Source organism: Colias philodice, chromosome 5 (genome assembly GCF_061535455.1).
Source record: "Colias philodice isolate Cphi_HAF_F1 chromosome 5, ilColPhil1 Martin Lab GWU primary, whole genome shotgun sequence".
In the NCBI taxonomy this organism is placed as follows: domain Eukaryota; kingdom Metazoa; phylum Arthropoda; class Insecta; order Lepidoptera; family Pieridae; genus Colias; species Colias philodice.
The window spans coordinates 3,921,078-3,931,909 of record NC_143090.1 but is presented as its reverse complement, the minus strand read 5'-3'; the positions used below and the strand labels follow the sequence as shown (position 1 = coordinate 3,931,909).

The 10,832-nt window shown below is 31.5% G+C and overlaps 2 protein-coding genes across 3 annotated transcripts; both read right to left on the bottom strand.

The window, feature by feature from the left end:
- Positions 1-4,347: 4,347 nt before the first annotated feature.
- On the bottom strand, positions 4,348-8,078 carry Mpi (mannose phosphate isomerase). 2 transcript variants are annotated; one of them, XM_089695030.1, is made up of 7 exons: positions 7,856-8,078; positions 7,320-7,644; positions 7,023-7,164; positions 6,488-6,661; positions 5,924-6,091; positions 5,406-5,608; positions 4,348-5,101 (listed from the first exon to the last, which is right to left on the bottom strand). In XM_089695030.1, exons 2-7 carry the CDS (start codon positions 7,635-7,637, stop codon positions 4,895-4,897), a joined length of 1,212 nt encoding a protein of 403 aa, XP_089551156.1. In that variant the 5' UTR covers positions 7,638-7,644; positions 7,856-8,078; the 3' UTR covers positions 4,348-4,894. The 2 variants fall into 2 exon arrangements, with proteins under 2 accessions (XP_089551156.1, XP_089551158.1); XM_089695032.1 differs by lacking the exon at positions 7,856-8,078 and having other exon boundaries at positions 7,320-7,653.
- A 1,226-nt stretch (positions 8,079-9,304) lies between these two features.
- Positions 9,305-10,273, bottom strand: LOC149488379 (uncharacterized). The gene is made up of 2 exons (XM_089695222.1): positions 10,101-10,273; positions 9,305-9,882 (listed from the first exon to the last, which is right to left on the bottom strand). Exons 1-2 carry the CDS (start codon positions 10,204-10,206, stop codon positions 9,326-9,328), a joined length of 663 nt encoding a protein of 220 aa, XP_089551348.1. The 5' UTR covers positions 10,207-10,273; the 3' UTR covers positions 9,305-9,325.
- Positions 10,274-10,832: the final 559 nt, after the last annotated feature.

The window sequence follows — 10,832 nt, the reverse complement described above, 5'->3', positions numbered from 1 at the left end:
AAAAGGACACTTTATCACCTAGATAAATTGCATGTCCTACGGCAACTTCAAGAACATTGATATGATAATTTACGACAATACAAATACGTGTAATCAAGAATAGAGTCGAAGAATAAAGAAATATGCAGTTATGAAACAACATTTCAAACAAAATTATATGCTAAACGGTAAATAAAAGGGGAGTAAATGGCAGGAATTTCTATACCTATAGATATATTGTTTATCGAATCGACAAAATTATTCAGTGGCTGTATTCAACGACTTTGAACTTTTAGGACGGGAAGCTTTTCATTCATAGAAGTCTTCTAGTCTTTCGAACGAAGCATTTTTATTTGGGTACCTTTATAAATGTTAAAAAATATCCCAATTATTACATTTCCGATTACAATCGTTCATGAATCACCCCACATATTTACTAACTTAATCGTACCTACTTGTAGATTGCAGCACTTGGTACTTCCTATTAATTCTTCCTACTAATTACTATTCTACTTCCTACTTATCCTATCCTATCCTACTAATTTGTTTGTGAGGATGTGTGTGTGTTTGTTACTCTTTCACACAAATACTACTGAACCGATTACAATGAAATTTAGCACACATATGCGTATTTCCAAACTATACATAGCCAGAACGCAACCATAGGAAACTGTTCGTGTATACTTTGTAATGCTGTTTTTAAGTTTGTTATTACAATATATACACGAATTTTGCGTACTGATCGTGTATACTTTGTAAAGCGGATGCTTGCTTCTTCTTTCCAAACTATACACGATCAGTACGCAAAATATGTATAACTAAATATAGCTAACACCACTTACGCTTGTGCGAAATAATAAATATATAGGCAATCGAAGACTTGTACAGCTATATCTATCTACTTTTATTCTTCTTGATTGATTCAGTAAAATATGGAATAAAAATATTATTAGGTAAGCTTAGAAAAATAAATAGGTAACGGATATAAGGGTTACCTATGGGTTAGGTTAGGTTCGTGTTTTTTTTAACTGTACAAAAATAGGAGCCCCGCGAAGCGGGGCTCCGTCACCTCGCAACCGTCTTCTTCTGGACTTATTAGATTCTTACATTTTAGCACTATTGTCAATTGTAAGTCGTGCAGTATAGTCGGGAACGAAGACACAAGCATCCTCGATACAAAAAATATACGATCAGTACGCAACATTATATACACAATACACATGCATTTTAATAATAGATTTCAAAACAGCAATACAATAATATAAACGCGAGCAATGGAGAGACGCCGCGCTTACTCCGAAACATACACGATTAGTCCGCATGCGTACTGGCGCTGTATGTTTTGGAGCGCTATTCTTACTTACTTCACTACAAAGTATACGCGAGTATTTGCAAGTATTTGCGTACTGCTGTTGTATAGATTGGAAGAACTTTGTAAAAAAGTTATTTCCAAACTATACGTGATTAGTTTCACACCGTTGCGTACTGGCCTTGTATAGTTTGGAAAGACGCCACACATATAGAGGGTAACTTGGATTAACACATAGGATAGGTTTTATCCCCGGAAGTCCCACATCCCACAGTCCCGGAATAATAGGCACTACGCAACGTAATTACACAATCTAGCCACAATTTCCGTATTATCTAAATCTATAGTATTATTAGAAGTTCAACACTAAATCTGATTTACTTTTAGAAATTCTGTGGTCCACACCAAGATATTGCTTATTTTCTGGTACTTGCACTTAATACGATTGCTTTGAATATTAGTTTCAACCACAATTCCTGCCCAAAGTGATGAAATTGCAATAGTTTTAGCACTACTGCCACTAGTATCGGCGAGGTGTCAATTGTTTTACTTGAGGTTGCATAATTTTAGTGTATTATCGAACAGCTGCACACTGATTAGAATGTTGAATGGATATTTATATAAGAACAATAGTTGAGGAGTGGTTAGATAGCGTAGGTACCTACCTACTCCATAAAGGAGTAAGCTTAGAGATAGTATAGATACACATACATAAAAATTTAAACTTGAGGTGGCAATTTGCAAAGAAAAAATTCCATGTTCCGATATTCAATTCGAAATGCTTACGTTAGGGTATTCCTGTAGTTAGGATAAATATATATTTTCGCTAGCTACCCAACTTGCAAAGCAATTAGGTGCTTAAACATACATGAATCAAAATAGGTCATTAGTCAGTGAAGTTACTGAGTACTGAGTAATTACTACAGTAATTATATTCATAATTTACACCCATTCATTTTTTATTCATTACAAATACTCATATGGTAGTAAAACTGGCTTATAATGATACCGTTTTCCGAATAAAGCAGGCAGTTGACCTTTCTTAACCAATTTTACGTACTAAATAAATACGTTAAACCAAGTTTAACCATACTTACGATGTTTATAAAGTACTTTATTTTTTATGAGTTTGTATTAGGAATTGCTACCTTAGGATTTTTATATGAATTTTATTTTTATTACTACGATAGAGATTGCATTCTACTTACATTATTTTTTATATTTTTTTTTGCAGAGTAAGCAAAGGAGCAGGTGGTCCACCCGATGGTCGCGGAAGAATTCCAACAAATACCCGCGGCCCCATCATTAAAGCGGCTCGACGGAACACAGTGGGGTTTTAGTCGGTAAGAATCCGACATAACCCACGGCTCCTTCCCCGGGGGCCGTGGGTATCTTTGGAAGATTTCCCCACTATAAAAAAAAAAAAAAAAAAAAAAAAGGTGGTCCACCCGATGTTAAATTGTCACCACCTTACGCTCTTTTTGGGACCTTTGCCTATCACATACTGGACGATTTTGTTATAGTTCGCTAATAAACAGCATCAATATCAGAAATAATTCGTCATCATCAGTCCAGATACGTTCCCATTAGGACACGGGACAAGTGCCGGTTGTTATAATTATTATATTTGGAAAAAAAAAAAACAATTTGCTGATAAAACGTATTTAACAAATAAATTGCAAAATAAAGTCGCGGAAATATTTATATCATCATTTAGAGTCATTTAATCTTCCTCTCAAAGTTTTTTAGATACTTCCGAATCTAACAGTCGGCTGATACTTCCTAAGATATTTTAATAAAATTATTATTATTATTTAAGTCACGAGGCTCATTATTGCAACAAAGACAAAACAGATAAACGTAATACACGTGATATTGTAACTATTATTGCTTTTAACATGATAACAACTGTATAATATTCCATAACAATATATTATTATTACAAAGTAAATTGTTCTAAACGTTTACGGCACGATTTTAAAACAAATTTGCTCTGGTTTCCTGAACATAAGCATTATTGAAGGTTTTGTTAACATTTTTTTTATTTAAGGTAGGTAAGTAAATATAGGAAATCCGAAATATATTAAAATAAAAAACATAATTGCCTGTGTTTTTATTCGCGGGTGAAACAGGGCACAACTAGCTAGTTTATCTACAATCTTCATAATACATTTAAATCACCATATTATAAGATCTTGAGGCAACTTTTTCTTTTTATATTCTATGTACATCATATGTATATACTTATTTGTTGAGCTTTCATTCATGGTAGGTAAAATAAGAGAATTAGCGGAATTATATTCAATATATTTATTACGAAAAAAAAACAAATAGATTCAATCACTATAATCTATACTTATAATAAATCTGTAGAGAGGCCAATTCTGTACATGAAATATATTAAAAAAAAAACTATGAAGGGGTGATAAGGGATCGCTACTGATGCCAAAAATGCAATCAGTAAAATTTTTGTCTGTCTGTCTGTCTGTCTGTCTGTCTGTCTGTCTGTATATTCGTTATAGAAACAAAAACTACACAATAGATTTTAACGAAATTTGGCACAATTATTCTTCATACTCCTGGGCAGGTTATAGTAAAAGAATCATGTAAATCGGTGTAGAAACACCAAAGTTATACATGAAATACGCTATAAGTCATCGCGCGTGAATTACATGCCATAAGGATTATTTTTGTGTATCAGTTGCCGCGTTCGACGCGCTTCGCGGCGGGAGCTATAAAAAGGCGGCGGGTCCGCACCCGTTTCGCGTTGTCACGGCATCACGTGTGAACGGCTGAACCGATTTCGATAATTCTTTTCTATTATATTCCTTGAAGTACGAGGATGGTTCTTATGTAGAGAAAACGTAAATATGTACCACGGGCGAAGCCGGGGCGGACCGCTAGTTTATAATATAGCCATAATAAAAGGATACATTTGAATAAAATTGTGATTCGAAAAACATATTAATAAAAGAAGGCACAGTTTGTCACAGCCACCTTTATAGATCTTAATATAGCATTTTATTATTACATCATTACTTTTTCTAAATACTTTGTAATACTCAAAACAAAATAATACCTTAAAATTATAACATTTATTAACAAATAACCCAAACCGTAAATTTGTAGATATTTATCGAAATTAGTTTTATTAATCATAATATCATATAAGTTAGAATGGATATTCTTTCCTCCTTTTCTTCAATACAGTTTCATTTTATGTAAAATAATTATTATAAAATACATGTAAGAAAACACTGAATTCAGTTTCATAATCTCTTTTAAATAATAAGCCTCAATTTTCCTTTGGTTGAATAGTCCAGGGACATAATACTGAAATGGAAATAGCTTTTCCTATTTTACACTCGAATTATGAAAAAACTATTTTTCAATTTGTTTGTAAAATGAATACTGAACGTAAATAAAAATTAAAACAAAGATATTACATATTAATAGAAAGTGAATTAGAGAAATAGCGCGATCATCTCTTCCCTATTGTATCTTTAAAACCTCTATATTACGATTCGGGTTTAAAGTTCAAAAAGCGATTAAACTAACAACAAAATCACTACACAAATAATACAAAAACAGTATAAATTTCATATATTAAACATTACAAATAGCCTGATAAGCTTCAATATGGTCTCCGTCAGAGGGCGTGAGCGTCAGTTGGCGGCTTGCCTTCAAGAAGATAACAACTCCTGCGCGAGCTTGTATAGGCTCAGTGTCACAAGCTTCGCCTTTACCTGATATAATTATTATAATACTTGGACTGGGACGCACAATTGTGTTGTATGAATCACCGCTTTCCACCTGTGAATATAAATAATATTAGCATTATAATAAAACATAAATATGTAACAATGTGTCATATAATTTAATATATAGAAACGTCTTATCGTCTTGCATATCTTCATTATTACTTTTGATTTAGCTAAGCGTAAAAAATAAAACAATTTTTACAATATTATGTATAGTAATTTTTATAGCTCATGAATATTCAGAGCACTTGAAGTTAAATTTAATTTTTTTCTTAAACAAGTTTACTACACAAGTACACTTCAATTTTATTAATTTGTCGTACAGTCTAAACAAACAATTATAAAAAAAACCTTACCCTAATTTTAACTACAGCAAAATCTGGTACCGGTGGTCGCCAAATACAACTACTTGGATCCTCAATTTGCGGTACAAATAGTAGTTCACTTGGTTGATAACTAGTGTAGTCAAGCATATTGATGAGGGTTGGCACATCAATGTGTTTTGGTGTTAACCCAGCTCTTACCACATTATCGGAACACGCCATACATTCTACACAATCTGGAAATAAAAATAAACATAAAATGGGCTAGGTTTTTTTATTAGCAATTTATTTTATTAGTGACAAATTGCTTTACAAAATTAGCCAAATTATAATAATCTCTTAAGTTTTTAGTGTTCATAATTTTTCGATTGAAGTTACAGTGTATATAAAATAGCATTGATTTTTTTACGATCACTAACAAAATATTACTTCTCTATGACGTCTATGAAATTCAATTTATAATATGTCAGATATAAAAAAGTATTTCAGCCAAATAATACATGTGCCGATACTGCATTGTTTCTTGTGATAAATGTAAGTCATTTACAAACCTCCGCTCAAATAAGCATGTGGCAAGTTAGGTCCCAAAAATATAGCCTGTCCAGGCCGCAGCTGTATATAGTTCATGAAGTATGGCGCCCAGCAACCTATGTCACCAGGATAATCCAAGTGTAACCTTTTGAGAAGTGGATACAGTAGTTTGGTTTGTATTGATTCATCTGTAAGAGAAAATAATATTCACTACCAAAAATAACTTTAAATAAAAAAGATCTATAATTTATCTACAAAAACTGTGCCATAATAAAAAATAAAAATTGTATTGTCTTTATGGTAAGTAAGTATTATGGCATAATTTCATTTTATGTTACATTGTACTAATTGTGAGCTAATCTTGATAATAAGAAGTGAAAATTAACAACAATTTTAAACAATTAACAAGTAAAACAATTTATTTATTCAAATTGTACATATTTAAACAAGTAGAAGTGTAATAAATAATAATTTCAATAAAAACACAATAATGGTATGTAAACATACACAACACTAACAAATAAATTGGATTCTTCACCGACTGACAATTTTATACAACCTCATCACTCATTTTATAAACTTACCTTCACTCTCCAATCTTTTTAGCAAACTTTCAAGTGCATTGGATATTTTATTCTTATCACTAGTCATCAATGATTGGAAGACGTCTTTCAGTGATGAAGTACTGTCGCCATCAGCACTTTGTTCAAGAGCATTCACACTGGCTTCAGATAGAATTTCTTTTAGTTCTGGCAATTCTGCAAAAGATTTTTTACATTTGAACAGAAAATTTGTATAGTTTCAATCAACTTAGTTTTAATGCTGTGCAAAATGTTTGTAACTTATTAAATAATTGTATCACTTTTTGACAGAACTATTTCTATTGTTAAACTTTGTTGATCATAAACTAAGTGAGAAACAGCTTGATATTGTTATGTTGTTAGAATATAGATTATGCTAATGCATTAGAAACAATCACATTATTCGATTCCAAACATCAGTTTCAATAAATCTAATAAGACTAAAGAAATATTTTAAATAAATTTTTATACTGTGTTTTAATTGTTATACATGTATAAATTGGCAATTATTTAACAATAAAGATTATTAAAAACTTACTGCTAATATACTCCTTTATTTGAGAAACAGGCCGAAACCCACAGAGTGCCTCAAATGGTGTCAGAGCGATAGCCAACTCTGGTTTATGATTAGGGTCTTTGTATAAGTCAGGGAAGTTCTTGTGAAGTTCCTCAGCATGTGCCTGATTTATAAAAAGTTTAATTAACGTTTATGTAACATGTATTCAATCCATGCTTTCCTATTTTAAGTTTTAATACAGCATTTTTGCAAACATTGTAATATATCTACATAATATACAAAAAACAAGTTTTAAAATACATTCAATTAACAAATTACCTTGGAAGGATGTGCCTGTATAGACAGTGCTTTTCTCACAGACAAGATCTTTAATAAAAATGGTACAGATACTTCAAACTTCTTCCTAACGTCTGGTCCGATTGCATCTAAGTTGTTCTTTAAATATTCTGATAAGAAAACATCTCTTTCTATGATAAGGGATGGACCATTGGGATGCGTACCCATCCATAATTCTGCATAAGGCTTGGTAGGATCAATAGTAATAGAGGGATCTGCATTTGCTACAAGTTTTGCTACTGTGCTGTCTGAACCTAATTTGCCCCAATCATAGTTCTGAATTTTGCACTGGAGCTCCATTATCAAACTGTTAAATGCAATAACATACAAATCAATTATTTGTTAATGTAGGGTTTAAAGTTCATTTATAAATGACCGATTATTATCGGTATATATAGGTAGTAGAATTCAATAAACTAAATTCTTCAATTTGTCATTAATATTTGTTAAAATTTCTTCTATTTGTAAGTTGACAATAAAAGTTATACGTTTTAGTGAAAATAATAAATAAAACTCACTCAATTATAAAGTGCGGCAAGTAAAATATATCTGTCGTAATTTACAAACAAAGTGAACGCACGAATGGGAACGCTTATCACATTTTTTAAATGAGGCTCCAATTGTTCAAATTAGTCAGTACTTGACTATCTATTAAAATATACTGGTATTTATTGATTCTTGATATCTTTATCTCTAACAATATACAGTCGATTTTATCATCAAACATTACGAACCGACCGTGTAGGTATCGGATCAAAGAATATACTACTCACCTTCGGCGAGTATCGGATAGGTTATGTAAACGTCACTGTCAAGTGTCACATTTCTCAGTGCTGCCACAACAGTTAAAAAAAATTCCCTATTATATTATTGGATATAGGAATTTTGTTCACATGCAATTGGCATTTGATACGGCTGTCTGCTTCTTCTTAAAAAACTTGTGAACGGAAAATAATACAACAATATTGGATGGTTTTATTTTTAATTCAAGATAAAACTTTTGTAACCTAACATAATTGCAAGTACTTTTCACATTTAAAGTAAAGGTTATGATTAAAATCAAGAACACTGTTAAATATTTTACATTAATAATAAATTATTATGTTATCTTTCACGCTCTTTTCTGCTACAATCATAATACCCCGTAATTCAGGGAATTTTTAAGAGATTGGCAACATTATGCCATATGTCATAAATAATTTGATGACGCTATCTGTCACAATCACAGATATTATATTAACGCCATTAAAATTTAGAAGCGCGATATTTAAAAAAATATTTACTTGCCAAGTTTTGATAAATAAAATTAATAATTATGAGATACATATAATTACTAGACATCGGATTATATGCACTAACAAAATGCCAAAATATGCTTGCAAATATGCACTAAAAAAGGCCGAAATATGCACTAAAAACGACTGATATGCCTAAAATATGCACAATACAAAATCAAAAAACCTTTATTATTTTATATATTTAAATCAAAGATTGCACAAATACAGTGAAATTTTCATGAAATTTAGTATAGTTTTTGTGCCAATATACAATTAGGCATTTTTACCTAATTTTCGAGCGCAAATTTGTGACGTTTGTCACCCGCGAGCCCAGTGTTGCCACCTTAGACCTTTCCGGGCTAAATCTAGCCCTTTTTTGGAATTCAACCCATGTTTTAAGTTTTAGGGTAATCTAGCCCTATTTTGAATAGCTCAAAATTTACTTAAAATGGAGCCCATTTTGTAATTTTTCGCCATTTTACCATGCCAAAATAGGGTTTGTTTACTCGCTGAGTGTTCTGATTGGCTAATAAAGGTTAGTCGACCAATCAAAACTCCCGTTACTTAACGAAATATGCACTATTGGGGAAAAAGGCTAAAATATGCACTAACGCCGCTAAACTAATTAGCGAGTTTTATGCATTTGCATATGCAAATATGCAAATGCATATAATCCGATGTCTAATAATTACTATTTGGTTATTGTAGCTATTAAGATGTTTCAAAACCCTTTCGCTTTAAAAATTCATTAACATCATTATTTAAACTGTGTAACGTAAATTCTGAATCTTTTTCACCAGCATTAATTTTCGCATTCTCATATAAGTTGTTATTTATTGAAACTTGTAATGTATTGGGATTTTTACTTGGAATGGCCACTCCAGATAATCCACGATTTATTATTTCAACACTAATAGAATCATCATTTGGTTCACAAATGCTCGGATCGTTTATGTTAGCCTCAGGATGTAAACCAAGATTGTTTTGTCGGGCATTTTTATTGGTGGGACTTAATTTCATTTCTTTTTCTTTTAGATCCAAATAAGGATATTTTTTCATAATAACTAGCTGTTCATATTGTCGTAAATCTTCGTCACTTAATATGTATTTAACTGGACTTTTGGGGCTAATGTGATCATAAATATTTTTACCCAAATCTTGTGTAGTGTCTTTGATTTTTCGGATCACGTTTTCTATGTTGGACGCCATTTTCTTGCTTCTATCCATTATGTTCCCATGATTTTGATGAATGTGCCAAATATTCGTGTCTAAAAAGTTTATTAGATTAGATGAACCGACTCTAAAATGCATATTTAGTACCTATATGTATTATAATATAACCTAATCATTAAAATATAGCTCATATTATGATAGGACTAGGTTTCATACTTAATAGTAGACATCACACTAAAAAAGACGGATCGCAGGTAAAAACTAATTTTTGGAACATTAGGAAATCAATTAAAGTAATCATAATCATTCTTACCATTTGCATATCTCCGATAAGATTTCCTATGCAGAGGAAATGTATAGTTAAATGTAAGACATAAAAATAACGAGATAATTATTAAAACAATGGTATTCCGTAGCATAGGTACCTACTGTAATTTATTACCGTCAGGTATTCACAAAGATTACGTGTGCTTCTTTGAATATTTGCATTTGACAATATGTTTGTTATGACATTACATATTCTTGAACGTTCAATGTGCGTTCAAAAGTTACGAATGTACCTAGGTAAGTCTCAAGGTACTCAAGGTACTACCTACTCTAGCAAGTAGGTAACTTATCGATAACTCATAACATTGTGTTATTGAATGTGTGAAACGAATGTTATGCAGTAGCTACTATAGTATAATAGGATTAGATGCACAAGGTAGGTATACCTACCTTTTGTGAAACCTAGATAGACGTACCTACTTCCCTACATAAGATAATTTATTATGGTACCGATAAGTACCTACACAATTATTTTAAGTAGGTACCTACGGACCTACCTAGGTTTCTAGTTACTAGTTTAAAATCCTGGATACACCATAAATTACGAAGTAAATTATCTAACTTTGTTCTGCATTACAGTATAGAATTAAACTGTGGACTTAAAATAATTAAACAAAAGCACAGAACACTATAAAAAGTTACGATGATTTCAATGAGAGAGACAGAATCTCTTTACTAAAATAAATTAGGTAGGTATTACCTAGATGAAATAACATAA